This window comes from Falco punctatus (assembly GCF_963210335.1).
Source record: "Falco punctatus genome assembly, chromosome: 8".
NCBI lineage: Eukaryota > Metazoa > Chordata > Aves > Falconiformes > Falconidae > Falco > Falco punctatus.
In genome coordinates this window covers 28,381,017-28,397,792 of record NC_137588.1, presented here as the reverse complement: position 1 = coordinate 28,397,792, position 16,776 = coordinate 28,381,017, and the positions used below count along the sequence as shown (strand labels likewise).

General features: G+C 40.2%; 1 protein-coding gene across 5 annotated transcripts in view; it reads left to right on the top strand.

The window, feature by feature from the left end:
* The window catches only part of CNTNAP5 (contactin associated protein family member 5), a 318,700-nt gene that overhangs the window by 143,217 nt on the left and 158,707 nt on the right, over positions 1 to 16,776 (top strand). For 4 of the 5 annotated variants that reach the window (XR_013929928.1, XM_080398712.1, XM_080398711.1 and 1 more), the window contains 2 exons: positions 7,988 to 8,135; positions 16,535 to 16,738. Coding sequence is in view for 4 of the 5 variants with exons in the window: in XM_080398712.1 (XP_080254838.1) it covers positions 7,988 to 8,135; positions 16,535 to 16,738 (352 nt within the window). In the remaining variant the exon portion in view is untranslated. Of the gene's footprint in view, positions 1 to 6,815; positions 8,136 to 16,534; positions 16,739 to 16,776 lie in introns of all 5 variants that reach the window. The other variant, XM_080398713.1, reaches the window with a different exon arrangement.

Genomic DNA, 16,776 nt, shown 5'->3' with positions numbered 1-16,776 from the left:
TCTAAATAAATATGTTTCATTGTCCTGAAGGGACCCAAGAAGCTTCATGTTTTTAATGTCATCGTCATTAAACTGATTTGTTCTGGATTGATAGAGACCTGTTTAAAACAAAATATTACATAGATTTTCTTAATGGATTTTCTTTATTTTTTTAAAATGTTTTCTTTTGCAAAATATTTTTATAGTGTAAAAATTATGGGTTTATTGGAAAATCTGTGAATAGTTCCACTAACTGTTAGCAGAAGGATAATAAACAACATCCTTCATGTAAATGTGGTTTACCTTAGGCAGTCATCTATCTGAGGCTAATGATTTTGTTAACAGTATTTGTTTCTGTATTTGGAAAGTAACTAACCAGAGAGAAAGGTGTACGTTCAGGGTAATGGTGTAGATTAGAAACAAGTAACCTTCCCACTTGAGTACATCATTCAAAGAAGTGATGAAGTAGACCCTGTCACATTACTGCATCTTATCTTCCCTGGACTACCGTGCTGCACAGAGAAACTGCCAATAGCTCGGAGGTGACTTAACTAATGCTCAGGAGCCCAGGTGGACACTGGATTGCTGAGGCACAGCAGGGAGCCCCTCTATAGGTCACAAATGTAATGCATATTTCCCAGTAGGACTCCTGCTTGATAACCCATACTGCAGCCATTCATTTTAATTCTTATTGTATAGGGAAGTTAAACTACCTCTTTGTAGACCAATTTTTTTTTTCTTTTTTTCTTAATTTCCCCCCATTGTGGGTAGAGGAGTGAGAAGGGAAGTTGTCACTTTCTCAGATAATACGTTATGGGAGGATAATTTTGACAGGTACCTCTTGTATTCTTTTTCCCCCTGCTCCTCCCTAATAACAGCTCTGACACTGTGCCAGGGGATGTTGGTTTTGAGGTGCTTGTCAAGAATGGGTGTTTCAAAGACAAAAATGTAGCTTCTGTTAGGAAGGAAGAAAAGAAACAATCAGAATAGAGGCTTCTCTTTCTGAAGGTAGGATACGCTTTAGACTAGATAGAGTCAAAGTGTTCAACCTGGAAGGGAAAACATGAGCCTGGAAACAAGCTCGTCAGCCCAGAAGGTTGTTAACCAGAAATGACTGGTTACCTTTTGTCATGAAGACCATGGTGCATTAACAGGAAAGGCAGACATGAAGTAGGAAGAGATGCTCAGAGGCAAGTGATGTCCTAAGAGGACACATCCTGCCCTCCAGCTTCTAGTCACTGGACCAGGCTGGCAGCTGTTTCCTCTTGGGCTCAGACTGAAATCTTAAATCGGTGGAAAAGGCTCCCATTAACTCTCCAGAGCAGGCAAGTTTCTTGTACTTGAAGTAAAAAATTTACTTCATTTTTAGAGATTGAAAGAAAACTGAAAGAAGATTTAACTTGCCTCTTGAGAAAGACAAGGGAGAAAACACAATGCATAGGTTTGTCATCCATATGTATAATGTGGCTGCACGGTAGGTGAAAACAAAGTTCTAAACCACAGCTCTTTAAGGAGCTGAGCAGTCCTCCTTGTCATCCTTTCCTTCTCCCTGTGGTCTGACACCCTCTAATAGCAAAAGGATTTTTAAGGCCACATGCTGAAAGAGGGCAAGTCCCAGGGGCTAGCTCCTAATGTGAACCCCTGTGCCGGAGAGCTGCTCTTAACGCACCCACCAAGTCAGGTGGAGCTTTTAGCAGCTCCCAGTATGGATACGGGGCGACTGAGATGACAGCAAAGCCATTTCACTCTGTTTCTTTATGACAAGTTATTAACAGTTCCAGTTTGATGTGCTGGGCAGGACTTCCATTACATCAGCAAAACAACACTTTTCACTGTTGACATGCACAGTATGTGGCAAAGGTGAAATGTAAAAAGAACATTTAGATTTTGAAGTTGTATTTTTTCTTCCACATTTCTTTCTCTCTTGTGGTTTTTTTTTTTTTTTTTTGGTTACATCTTTGTTTAACCTCTTGTGTGTGTGTGTGTGTGGGGGGGGTGTGGTGTGTTAATGTCCCTTTATATTTTAAAGCCAGGCTGAGATGAAGGGGGACTTTTCTAGAATTGCCTGAACTGATAGTTGCTTTTGTTTCACAGCTGAAACTAAATGGATTTTTTAATTTTCACTGTTACAAAAAGTCACGAAAAGCCCATCCAGGCCCAAGGTGTTGCTAGCAGGCACTGATGCGGTATAATCAGTCTGTGAAAAAAACACGTTGTAGCATCCCATTAAAATCAGTAGCTTCTGAATTTCCATATGGTGCATTTGTGGCTGTATTGTGTCCTTGTCATGGTAGCATTCAGTTTCTTTCCACGCATACAAGCAGAGGTGCAGGACCCCTACCATAACTTAGTTCTGACTGGTTTCCCCCAAACCTGAATTTAACACCTACACTTGGTAGCCCTACTGAGTTGCATCCCAGGTAACACAAACTTGAGCAGAACTGAAATTTTGTTGCCTTTGGAGAAGATAAAAACTATCGTCGAGTCAGAGTTTATTTCAACCTAGAAAATGTGAAAAGGTAGCCAGTATTTTCTCTTTCCTGTTTCAGATTTTCATGTTGTTTCTTAGCTGGAAATTCATGTTTTCTTTAAAGTGCATGTACACTCAAATATTTGAGGTGGTCCTGGGAGGCATACACCGGGAAGCATGTTCTGTACCACAGTGCTAGCTCCTAGCCTTGTGATCTTTCTTATTCTAGTAAGGAAGTTTAAAAAGGAGAATTATATTGTTTTACTGTAAGTATTGCAGTTTTGGGATTTATGACAGGCTTAGCTGCTTTTTATCTCACTTTTTTTCCTTCACTAAGCTGCTGGATAGCTTGAATTAAGTGCGCTCCCGTCCTTATTTCTTTAGGCACTGGAGGCAGCATACTGTGATGTCATGGGTAAGATTTGAAGGTGGAGTGCTCTCTTCTGTGCTTGTATTTCTTTCGGTGAAGGTTGAAATGTTGTAAATTGCTAACATCTGTGTTATGTGCCCTCTGCACATTTATAATCTGATATTTTTTTTCCCTCAGCTCAGTTCATCACAGTGACTTTGGCAGAAACGAGTATTCAATACTTCTTAAAATATCTCCCCTAGAAGGCAGTTAACCTCAGGTCTGCCTGCCCACCGTTCAGGACTGATTGTGCTTATGCTGCTGCTTGCATGCTCGTTTTGAACCCATCCCATTACCTGCCTAACAAAGTGGGAGACCAAAATATATTCAGGAGAGTCGTTATAGGAACCACCTTCTGCAGCTCTGTAAATAAGTTGCCATTTGCTGTGCAGAGTGTGCGTGCAGGGGAGGCTGAGATAAAGTCCGGTGTTTGATGCTATCTGTTGAATTGATTAGGCTTTCATGAGCAGACACTTTTCTTGCACCCAATTTCCACTTGACTGTCTAAAGGTGGAGACCAGTCTAAGAGTTTGGCTGCAGGGTATCTAAAGTTTAGCACATCAGATCTTACTGGTATGATCTGGCATAGATCTGAATTAATAAATGAGGTAGAGAAACAAATGTGTGTCTGCAGGGTTATTAAACAACTGTCATATTTTGCCACATTTGTGTGACATTTTTCTGAGCTGCCCTTGAACATCTTTTGTGTTTCCCCTGAATGGGAGTTGTATAAACAGGCCATTCATTGAATTGTTGTTTCTCCTGAGGGAGTCATACATCCAAATTCCCCAAATTCCAGGTAACGACCATGGTTTTGAGATTTAAATTTCTTTTGAAAGTTGTATTTCTCATCTAAATAGGAATTCTATTTTGTTTCACCTCATTATAACCCATGAACCAGGTGGGTTGAGCATTGGGAAAAAGCATTGCATCCTCTGGCTCTTACTCTTCCCTTCAAAGAGGCAGCACTGGGCTGGTCACACCCTGCCTCAAACCAGTGCTGCTGTTCTCACCTCACCTCTTTGCACCAGTGGGGACCTGCCTTTGCTGGCTCATTAAAAAAAAGAAGTCATAAAGTATTACTGTGGTGCCATGGTGTGTGTCACAGCAGGGCACCACGTAGCCAGGCGTCATGAAACAAGGTTGGTCTGAGAGGCTGCCCTGCCTGTGGCAAGCTGTTAACCTTGCAGTCAATGGCACTAGGGAAAAGCTTGTGCCTTCAAGAAGCTGGTGGCAATATTTGGCGCTAATGGAGCTTTTTGATTTATAAGCCCCATAGAATGCCAGAAGCAGAATTTCCCAGGTAAATCATCAGTCTGTTGTGTTCACAGGGCTTGTAAGAAACCGCAGATTTCAGTGCTAAGATCCCTCCCAGAGCAACTGTGTAGCATGGGAAATGGCATGCTGGTGCTTTGTTTTCTTTGTTAGTTTGTCGTTTTGTTCCTGCAAATTAATCCCTATCAACAACAACTTGTAATAGAGGCTGTTTCTCAAGAGGAAGTATTTCTGCCATTCTCACCAGTAAGTTTACTGTTAATCAATATTTGAACCTCCAGGGCTATGAAATTTGGTACTGCATCCTTGTTTCATCTTCTTTAATGGATGGATTATTTCTGTGTCAGCTGTGGATCTAAGTTTTCAAGTGACCATCCATGGCAATTGGTGTTATTCAATCAATGGTCTACAGCCCACAGGTGGTCCATAAGACATCAGAAGGTGATCTGCGCAGCAGTGAGAGTTGGAAGCGAAAATCAAAGCAATCCTAAAGGGATACACAGTGACACCCCACAGTTAACAGCAAACAGTGATGTGCCAGCTGCATGCTAGATCATTTCGTAGGCAAGATTGATGGGCCTGTGGGTTTTTTTTGCCAAAAAAACCCACTTCATTGGGTATTTGGTTATCTGAAAAGCTTGAGAAACACTGCTGTAAGGGCTGTATTAGACTTTTGAAGGGTTTATTTTTACCAGCATGACTGTTTCAATGTGGGAAGGATGTTTTTACATATTTGCACATCAGGTTTGGAGCCAACTGATTTGGAGACTGTATGGTAGGTAATTCTGGCTCTTCCTTGAGGTGTCATGAAAGAAATTATCTAGCACAGATGCTTGCGGGTGGGCATCTGGGTTTGCTTGCGGACAGTGGGGTACAGCCGTCTGTTTTACCTGGCAAACCCACAAAGCTCTGTTGACTGCACAGGCAGACCCTGAAGCATGCTGTGCACACCCCGTGCCTGGAGGCAGAGGACTGCCTCTGTGCGTGTGAGCAGCAGTGATGCTCCTGTGTGCTGTGCTTGGGCATGCAGCTTGCACAAGCTTTGCGAAAAACGGCTTTACAGGTTTGCTCTGCAAGAGAGGTGTCAAGACTCCCCTTGCCAACAGTTACAGGTAGTTGTGAACTGCCTCTACAGTTTTCCAGCAGCCGCGAGGGCCCACTGATCACAGCATGCCACTGTGTGCCAGCGTGGGCTGCGTTCCTACCTGCTTTCCAAGCAGGAATGTGTGGGCGGCTTAGCACACAGCTGTATTCACAAATTACCAAGTTCCCATTACTTTGTAATTGCAAGGAGATATTTCTAGAGGTGCTGTGCTTTTCAGCTTGGTCTTTCTCCCAAAATGTTCTCTTTTTTTTATAAACCAAGAAATGATTACCTTGTGGGCCTATGATGCAATGCACAGTACTGAGAGCCTTGTGTATGAGAGCTTTGTGAGAAAACGCCACCACCGACCCTTATTTCTCACAGTATTGCTGTATTAAAGGCTACTTTTTCTTTTGTATCTTAATTTTCACCTTTCGCTTGCATTCTAAGTCACTGTGTTTTAAGCTTTTCTTTGCAATTGGGAGGACTGGGAACTCTTTGCTCCCCCTCTGTTCTTTTTCTTCTTTCTTCCTTATTTCTTTCTTCTCTTATGAAAGGTGAAATTTTTACATAATCACAAGATTCCACGAAGATGAGCTTTTTAAGAAAACAATCAGAAAACAACAGTCCCCTTTATCCATCTTGTATATCCATGAGTCTCTTAATAAAAATGTGAGCAGTACCGCAGCTCTGTGAGACTTACCCTCTCCTGACAGTTTCATTACTGAGAAGAACAGGATTTTTCATTTGTAATATAGAAGGAAAAAACCTCTGAAATACTCTGCTGGAATTTGAATTTGGCTCCTATCTGGAGAGCAGCATGAGTAAGCCCAGGACATCTTGAAGTGCTACTTGTGGCACTCCTCAAAACATATCTGAAGGGCAAGACTGCTGAAGTACTCTATGTGGTTAACTTTGAATTCAGATCAACAAGAATCTCCATACAAAAAAATGTAATTGTATAATATAGGTGAATTAGAGAGAGGTTAGTTAAGCATTGCATAATACTTGTAAAAAACAACATATTGCGCATAAAAATTTCAGAAGAAGAGATACAGGACAGAAAAAGCTTTGTGGACAGTTGGGATAGCCAAATTATATACCTTTTCCAGCCTGATAAGCTCCTAATAAAAATAATTTTACAGATCACATGTTTTGAAAGGTGGTGCTTCGCTTCACTGAAGTAACTGGAGTTGTGAGAAATTGTTTCAGTAAATTTGTTCATTTTCAGGGGCAAGCAATACCGTCAATGAAATACACTTGCAAAGCATGTCTTAGGAATTGAGATATATGCTGTCTTTTGCAATCATGACTGGGTGGAATATAAGGCTTATTTCATATAAGAGAGTTCGCCCAGGTTAGAGTTTTTAAGGTGAAATGAAATAAGCAATTATATGGTTTCAAAGTATTGTGCCTTAGAAAAGTTCAAGAATTTTTTTTATTCAATATAGTTCTAATAAAACAATAGCATGCTAAGTTTAGTAAAATAAGACGACACTGAATTTGAAGTTTTACACCATTTTTAATAACATTGGGGAAAAAGTTGAAATGCTTGCATTTAGGTAAAAAACAATTGCTAATTAGTCCTTTTTTTTCAGAGTGGAGATGAAACCTCCAATCTCTTTAGCACCTTGTTTGGCCATCGGGAAAAAATTGTAGATCTGCTGTACTGGGATTATTCCAATTTCTGCTTGCAGTTTACATTGTGTAGGTAAATGCTGCCAGCTTTTGAATTCCAGAAGCATTTAAAACTGATACAGCTTTTTGTGATGAGATTTTATACTTACAGAGAGAAGGACATCTTTTACAAATATGACCTTACTGTGTAATTTTTTTTTGTGAGTTCGGTCTTTGATTTTCATGTTTTACAAAACTGTTAGCTTCAAATTTAAATCCTAGCTGAGTTATTCAAATGTTCTGAAGATTGCAGGAAGCCTATGATATTCCTAGTTTGATATACAGACTAAGGGTGTAAAGATGAATTGAAAAATCTTCAGGCAGGGTCATAGCTTGGATAGTTGTCTAAATGTTTATCTTTGAAATCCTGCAGTCATTCTTCACCCATGAAAGAATTTGCTTTTGTTAAGTGATAGTTCTGAGTGGGGCCATTAATTTTGGCTTGCAGTTGCAGGCTATTAATCAAATAGGCAAGAAAAGAAAACCTTAAATTATTATTGTGTGCAAGCTTTCACTCTCTTGGGTGCAAACATGGCCAAAATGTTGGCTCTCCCATGTACTGACTCAGGTTTTTGTCTCTTCCTGTGTCTTTCTCGCTTGAGTTTTTTGTGGCGTATCTAGATCTACACTTTCCTGTTCATTTTTCAGGCTCTGGCCAAACCTTGGTGCCTTGTGACTATCTTTTTCTCCTACCCTGAATGCACCAAAGGCTAAACTGGTCCCCATCCTTCACTGGACTGAAGGGACGGTGTGTATGTTAGGGGCTGATGGAATACTGTGGTGCACAGGAATATCCTTGGATTGAAGAAATTACGTAGCATCTTCTGTAACATCCCCATCTATGGTCTGCTTTTGTAACTCCCTGTATACATCTCTGTGCTATGTGGAGGTGCTCTGCGTGCTGCTGTCTCCCTCCTCTCCCTCCATAAAAGACACAGCACTTAGAAGAAAACTTCAAAATCAATTTATATTATTTTGAGTAATTTATGAGACTGAGCATCAGGGAGAGGGGTAGCAGTTCACAGCCTTAATTCAGAGTGCTGCATTCACCTCTCGGTGCTAAATGTCTCACCAAGGTTCTCTTTCCTTCCAGGTTTTCACAGGGAACAGCAATGCTGATAGTGTGGTTCACCACAAATTTCTGCACTCCATGAAAGCCCGCTTCTTGCGCTTCATCCCTCTGAAGTGGAATGTTGGTGGGCGGATAGGACTGAGAGTTGAGGTCTTCGGCTGCTCCTATAGTAAGTGGCTACATCTTAACCCACGTATTTTCAAAGAGCTTATTGTTGATGCTGTCAGTGCTGTGGGAGAGGTCCAGCAGAAGTTTTACAAGTTCAATTGTAATGTGAAATACATAGCCATCATTTATTTTTTCAGTAGTTATTCTTGTCTTTCTGTTCAGGGATGTGCAGGCCCACCTAGCTCAGCTAGTGAAGCTTTTTCAGAGCTGAGCCTACCACAGACTGATTTACTGCTTCTTCCCAGTGCAAAGCAGTCGGATGTTGTAAAAACTCCTGCCCGGCTGGAGGGCACAGAGCTACTTCAGACCTTTTGTAGGGCTTTATTTAGGAATGGTACCACCTTTTGCTTAAATAGTTCATTTTTGGGTTTAAGTCAAATTAAATAGTTGTTGGGGGAAGTGCTGCAGATTACGCAGCTAGTACTTCTATTTGAGGCTCATGACTTCAAAGCTCCAGAAAGCAGAGAACTTGTTTGCTGCTTTAACTGCTTTTGCAGGAGTGTTTTCTTTGGCACTTGTCTTCATAACACATGGTGATGATCCTCTAAGACATGGTCTGCAGCATTTTGTCACATGGGCTTTGGAGCAGCCTATAAACATTGTTGCCTTGGGGCATTTCAGCCACATGGTTGCCCTGGTGTACTGCTGCAGATATATGACCTATCACCATGGAAGAGTGCAAGCGTAAAGAAAAAGGACCGATGTTGCTCCCTCGCACTAAACAGAAATAAATCCACAAATGAGGAAGCATAAGTCTGGTATTTGTTTCTCAGGTGGCTGTGGGTTTATTTCTGAAATGGTGAAACGTGACTTGAGACACTGCTGGAGAAAGGTGAGATTTTGCTGGGGAGAGTACAGGGGATTAACAGCATTTTACCAGTAAATTCAACATGGTATGGCAGAAGTCACCATTGTGTGACACTGCTGTACTTTTACATATCCCCATTTGGCTTAGGTCCTCATCCACTCCTGCTGGGTGCAGAAAAGAGATTTTAAGATAATAAGCTGAAAACCTCTTATTTGGGAGACTCCTTCAATTCATCCGAGCAGAATCAGGGTGTCTTAAACATTTTGATTCACACTATACCATTGAACAGAGTGCTCCAGCACTCTTAGTGCCCTCATCAGTACGCTTGGGTCTTAGGATGGATTCACGTGGTTTCACAGGAAGGTCCTTGTTATGGTCTGTGTGTAGCTATGTGTAGATATAATCCATTCATGTTTTTTTAAATGCTGCATTTCCACCTGCTTTGGTGCTCAGGCACTGTGGACTATCATTTGCTTAAGTACAGACCTGCAACAGCCTGGTCTGAATGGAACCATTTCCAGTCCTACTAGTGGACATGGAAACTGAAACCTATGAATCAAAACTGCTCTTGATGACATCATTCCAAAGCAGGTATTTAATCTGCTTTCAAAGAGCTTTCTTCTATTAATGATGACCAGACCTCTGCAGTGAAGAGTATGGTCCAAGCAGATGTGCAACAAACAGAACTTGAACTGAAGGCTGAAACTTTTGTGGCTGAATGTGTTTTGGTGCTAGTCAATGTGAAATACTATATGAACACTCATGTCAGGTGGTGATTGTATCTTCTGTGATACGAAGAAGACTTCAGAGTCACTTGCAGGCTGAATTTCCTTGCACTAATATCATCTAGGTCTTCATCTTTGTCCTGTACCCTGCAGCTACAAGAAATAAAAATGGTTATGCAGAATCGAGGTATGAGATTGAAGCAAGCTAGAAAAGAAATAAAGGGATTCATAAAAGTTTTACAGAGTGTTGAAATATTCATTCCGTTTATATAAATGTGCCATTCAAATTTCTCTCTGGCAAATTGCATATGCCAAGCAATACCTTCCTACAAGTTTTGCTTGTATAGTTTCACATTCTTGGCTACTGCTAACCCAAGCATTCCAGCACTGTACAAAAGATGTTTGATCATTTCTAAAATGTCATCTTTGCTGTTATACTGACAGGATATCTGCAGCAGATCCTGAGCTGGTGTACACCTACATAACTGCACTTTGTAATGTTTGACAGCATACAGACTCATCCACCATATTAATTTATGGCACAAGAAATATATCAATAATTTGAAAAGCATTAAAAAAAAAAAAAGATTGTTAGTGACAGGCTGTTGGACAAACCAGGAAGGAAAACTGAGCTAGAAGAAGAACAAACGTCCCAAATATGCACCATCTCTAAAAGATGACCCTTCATGCAAGTGTCTGTGTGTATATGAAAGGAGGGATATGAGTCTGGAAGTAGGAACAGCATTATAGTCACCTACCTGTACCAAAGGCTTCAGCTGATACAATTCATCTGTAACAAGCCTAATTCCAGTTATGCCCAATCCTCTTTAAGTTGCTGGAATGACTTAAAGGATTCTATAGGTAAACAAACCCAGAGTATTTGATCTTAAGTCCACTGAAGTTAAAGAAAGGATTTTCACTGGCATTTTAGATTTGGATCCAACCCTGAAGTATAGTATAAAAAGAGAACATCGGTATGGGGAACACCTATGAGCCAAATCCTGTGCAAATGTACATGTGTGACTGCAGGGTCATTTCTACCAGATAATGGACCACTGGCTGTCCATTCCATCTTTCAGGCAAATGTTGCCCCAGAAATGCAGCACTTGATCTGAAAACAGAGTTGCTTTAATATTGATATCCAGGGCAGAAAACTGCAGAAGCGAGGTTTTCATTTACAGGCAGGCTGGAGATCCTGTTTGTGTGAGTGGCAGCATTTGTTGGATGGCTGAAACATAAGTCTGGGGACACTGACAGCTTAGCAGTCAGCACTGAATTTCATGTGCTGCTGCACACCTGCTAAAACCCTGGGACTACTGCCAAACATGCAGCTGAGCACCTTGCTGTGATACATGAGAGCATGCAAAATAGCCTGTGGTTCCTTGGATGGTCTCTGCTCACATCAACTCCTTTTTAACCTTGCGTATTTGAGCAGAAGATGACAGCTATAGGAGAGGTTTGTGGCTTCATTGCTGCTTAAGCATTTTTGTCAAGGCAAAGTTAGGTGAATGTGACACTCTTGTGCCAGCTCAAGGCTCTGATCTCTCATTTTTTGGGTATGACTGTCCTGTGCAACATACTCTGCTGAAGAGGTCCCAGGAACAGAACCTTGCGCTAACTTTTGGCAAATGCAGCTTTCAGTGATGGCTGTTTAGTAGGGAGCATGTGAAAGGCATCAGGTCTTGTAGGTCACCAGATGCTCTGCCAGGACACAGTAACAAAAAATACTGAAGAATCATCTGAGAGATTAACTGCAACATGCAGTGGATGCCAAAGTGGCTAACTTAACATGGGAGTGCAGTGCGGTTCGAAATGGCATTCGCTGTTTTTTATTGCTCCTGCTAGAAGTAATTTACTACTATGAATTTACCTCAAAAACTTATCTGTCAAATGAGAGCTTTCTTCTTTATCCTCTGCCCTCCCCTGCCTCCCCTACCCCCCTGCTCTCTTTTCTTTTCACCCTCTAATTGGCTGCTAGTTGACATTGTTTGTCTTGAACATAGAAACACGTTTTTAACAGTAAAGCTGTTGAGTGTGCTTGACCTTATCCCATACAGATCGAAGTTCCTGTGCAACAAAGCATTCCAAGGCCATCGGTTCAGCTGGAATTCATAGATAACATGTGCTAATTTTTGTTTACTTTCTTACAAAGAAAGTATGTATTTAAATGAAAATTATTTACATTTATTTGAAATTCCTGTAAAGATTCCACTTCATGTGCTCAGAAGAGGTACTGAAATAGGAAGGAGATGATACTGATCTGAAAACATGCAGTGATGTTTCCCGTTCAGAAAAGGATTTATGATGAGTTAAATGGAAATTTCCTTGCAGAAGTATGTGTAAGGTCTCGGTGTTCCTTTGCAGCAGTGGCTCCAGAAGCAGTGCGATTATCATGGATAACCAGAGCTGCAGCAGAGGATGTGCCCAGAGAAATGGCAAATCAAATGCTTTTGATGCTGGGGGCAGTGAGTGGGGAATGGGTACGTCTTTATATTTGGGAAAAGTCTTGTTAGCTCAGCACACAACAAAAATCTGCTGACACAATTGCTTTTATAGGATAAGATTTATAGCTTCATTGAAGATGCTGATCATGTTCTGTAACTGGTTAATGGCCCAAAATGCATCAGCAGAATCAGGTGTATGTGCAGTTAACAGGCTGGGAAATCACAGGAGGAACAATGATAGGGTGTGAGACAGGGTATCTTCTGCTTTTGAGAGCTGAGTTATTAATTTGCAGTTCTCATCCGTTGCTGTCATTACTTCAATGAATATGATCTGATATTGTGATTTTTGATTAAATGATATTTTTACTGGATTTATTTTTCTCTCTCTCACCCCCCCCATCTTCTTCTATCCTCTCTTTTGTCTTCCTATGAGATAGAAAAGAATGCATTGCAGAGAACCATTGAGCAGTAGTGTTTGTAACCAACTGCATAAGATAAATACCCAAACAATTGCTTACCAAGAGGCAGATAGAGATTTGTGATACAGCTGCATAGCAGAACAGTCACCTCTGAAGTGCCCATCCACATTCATCCCTTGGATTGAATGTCTGAGAGGGGTATGGAGGGGGAAGTTGGATTGCTTTAGTTTCACTCAAGCCAGTAAAGTATGACTGGCCAGAAGAGACATCTGCTCAGACCAGGAACAGTCCTTTTTCCTCCTGCGGGGAGTTAAAGCTCCCTGTTTATTGAGGCAAGTGCAAACCCAAAAAAGTTTCTGCCTCAAATTGCAGCTGTTTCTAGGGAATATTTTTGTATTTTGGAATAACTTTGCCAAGTGTTTACTTTGTCCAAAATCACTGGGAGAACTGTCTTTGTAAGTATGAATGTATGTCCTCTCTGCTGCTAGGAGCAGGTTGCTGCACAAGTAAACTCCATGCTTTCACATTGCTCCCAGTCTGGCTCCTCTCAGCATAGCTGGTCCTACAGGCTAAAACCTGTGGTCACATGCTCCTTTAAAAAAAAAAAAAATATAAAAAAATCCCCCCAAAACAACACAAATGCTGAATTAACCTGATAATCCACTTTCAACTCACTGCCTGTATTTCCACCCACCCCCAAGTGACTTTGATGATTGGATCTGTGTTGAGGAAGGAAATTCAAATGGAATGATGTAACCAGCACCCCTGAGGCCAGAGCCTCTACTGAATTTCAAAAAAAGCATGATGAATAATTCCTGTTTCATGGGAACTTTGTCACCTGTGAGCAGGAGTGTCAATCTCTTTTTTTTTCCCCCATATAGAAGTGATAGGATGAGAGGAAATGGCCTCAAGTTGCACCAGGGAAGGTTTGGATTGGATATTAGGAAAAATCTCTTCACCAAAAGGGTGGTCAAGCATTGGAACAGTGGTTGAATCACCGTCACTGGAGGCGTTTACAAGATGTGTAGCTGTGGTACTGAGGGACATGGTTTAGTGGTGAACTTGGCAGTGCTAGGTTAACGGTTGGACTCGATGATCTTGAAGTTCTTTTTCAAACTAAATAATTTTGTGATTATGTATGTATTCACAACAAAGACATCTGTTTGAATTGTTGGTCTGTGGAGAATAACATGAAAGAAGCAGTTTTTGCCTGATCTCACTTTTGATGAGTTTTATAGCCTTGTTGATGAGGACAGTGTAGAAAAGTACCCAGACTGAGTAAAGTCTATGCGTAAGTAAACCAACAGGCAGTGCAGGACAAAACAACACGTTGTGTTTTAGTTTGTTATTCCTACAGGTTTTTTGAGACTTAGACATTTCTGATCTTTGTTTTCTTGCTGCAAGTGGATTATGGACATACGTGGACTCAATAAACACTAAGCAAACAGGCAGGTTTTCTGGAATGAGTGTATTAGAACTGTGCTGTATCTTTCAGTTTTTAATGGGAAGTCAACGATTTGTTGTCACGCAAACTGACACTAATGACTTTTGGCTGCCAGTGTTAGCATTTATTTGACATATTTCCACTTCGTTTAGGGCTATTTATTGGCCGATGTACTCACAACCGATAATTAGCGAAGCAGAACTTTTCAGAAACAGGTTTTCCTTTGTGTTATACTCTGTAAATGTCAGCGGTAGAGCTGTTGAAGAAATCAAGAAACTGTGTTATGCTGTGACTTAGTGGAGAGTGAAGAATAAGGACTGAAGTGTGAATTCAGACTGGTTGAAGGCTTGGATCTTAAGAAGAAGAAGAAAAAAGGACCACTATTATGACAACATTGAATCATTGCTTTCTTAGGGTATGTTTGGTTTTGAGAGGTAGAAGTGAAACCAAGTTTAACTGCAAAATCCACTGGAAATCAGACTGTAGCTTCTTTATAAGCTATTTCCTAATCTCTGCCTGTGTTAAAATGAAACCATTTTTATGACACAATTGCAATTTACTTTAAACAAATTGAAGTATTTAATGTAGCTGGGGAAATTCATGAGAATTAAACTATTAATTTAATTCCCTTTATAGAAACGGGCAGTCAAGGTGTCAATAGAGAGAAAGAAGCTATTCTGAAGGAGCTGTTTCTAAATGTCTAAATCAGAACTAAAAAATAGTAAAAGCAGATGGTGTGAATACTTTTGTATTCATGATACTTCCTAAACTACAACTGTTCGCATATGATGTTAAAGAGCTTGTTATAATTCTGACATCACAGATAAGAAATTGGTCTTACTTTATTCTGGAGTGAATTTTTTCCCAGGGTTGAATTTCTTTGTAGTTTTATTCTCATAAGAAATAATCAATTGCCTTATGATTTGGAATGGAATCTGTTTTGCTGTGACAGAATTTCTTGTAGAATTTAAATTTTGAGCTCCCTGCAAGTTTGTGAGTGTGCCATCAAACTTCTGTAGATACTGTCATACTGACATGCAGAAGCTATCGATGGTAGTTTCCATGGTAAAAAGAGGTCTTTTATTTTATGAGCTTACAATAGTTTTTAATTGCAATCCTCTTTGAATCTTGGTTCAATTTAAAAAAGTAAAAAAAAAAAAAAAAAAGGGAAGAAAACCCTAATCCCTATTATTTCCCTTTTTAAGGAGGAACAAATGAAACTACCATTAATGCTCAAAAGGATAGAACTCTCAAGGGAACATAGGTGACAAATCACCAGCTTCATAATGCAGTTGCTGACCTGGAAATCTTGATTATTTTGCATATGGACCTTGCAATTATTTTTCAAAAGAAAATGGAAAACTGATAGCTTTGGATTATCATTAAAACATGTTGTTTGCAAACAAAGATAGTTTATGCTCTTTCTTCTTGGTTACTATGAAGGTATTCTTTGTCTTTATGCATGTATCCCAGTGGTTATGTAGCTTAGTAAACCCTTGTTCAGATGCTTCATTTTCTGGTGGTCTTAAATTTTAGTATTTTTCTTAAAAACAGGAAATATGGATTAACAGGTTTATTATTGGCAAGTAGATATGTCCATAATTTGTGCCAAATTGTCTTTAGATAGAAATAAAATTGAATTAATGTATGACAGTCACATGTTTGAATACAATCTATTAGTTAAAAGTATTTAAAGCTACCTGAAATGCTCTGTTTATATATATATATATAAAAATCTAAAAAAGTTTATGAAAAATACATTTTGCTTTAAATACTACTTTATAAAGCAAAGACAGTACTGCAGGCTGCTGCTGCCAAAGGAAATATTAATTGCAATTGAAGAATTGAAAGCTTGTTTTCTATCACAGTGATTGAGTTTTAGAGGCTGACTGAAGAGGAAAATATGCTTCTAACAGGATTTTCAAAGGTGTGTAATCAGTTTAGATGCCCAGTTGCCATGAAATCCCTTCAAAAGCTTTTTGAATTGATATTTGACTATTCCTGCCAACCTAGTCAATTTGCATGCAGAAACATAGCTGATAAATGCCCATCACAAACAAACAGCCAACCCTCAGAGGGTAAAATGATACTTATTTGGATGCAAAGGTGGATGCAGGCATGGCTGACATGCAGAAACAGCTCAACAGACTGTTGTGATGCTACAAAAAGTGGAGCGAGAACTGTAGTGTTCAAAGTAATGAAACAGCATCCTGGGTGTGTTTGAGACAAACAGCAAATGTGGCAAGGGATGTTCGGCAGATCTGAATATGATGGAAGGCACCTGTTCTGTTCTAAAAAAAATCAGTGAGAAAAGAGTCTTTGATGAGAGAGAGGACAAGTCCAGAGGAGTTCTGTTTTTATCTTGGTGTTCCCCTTCCCCAGACAGAGGGAGAGGACTGGAAATGGGTGAAATGTGGTTGCCCAAATGTCACGTATGTCATATGGATGTATGCTTCTGAGAATACCTGGCTCCAAGTGATATTTGGAAAGATTCTGAAAAAATATGGTCCCTCTCCTGATGCTGCCTCTCCTTTTCATTTTGCCATTTTCTTTCTCCCAGAGTCAGATATTGCAGACTTCGATGGCAGAAGCTCACTCCTCTACAGGTTCAATCAGAAACTTATGAGCACATTCAAGGATGTGGTTTCCTTGAAGTTCAAGAGCATGCAGGGGGATGGAGTCTTATTCCATGGAGAAGGACAACGTGGAGACTATATTACCTTGGAACTGCAGAAAGGAAAACTCTCCTTGCACATCAACCTGGGTAAGGGTAATTAATCCTAATTGGTTCACATATTATTG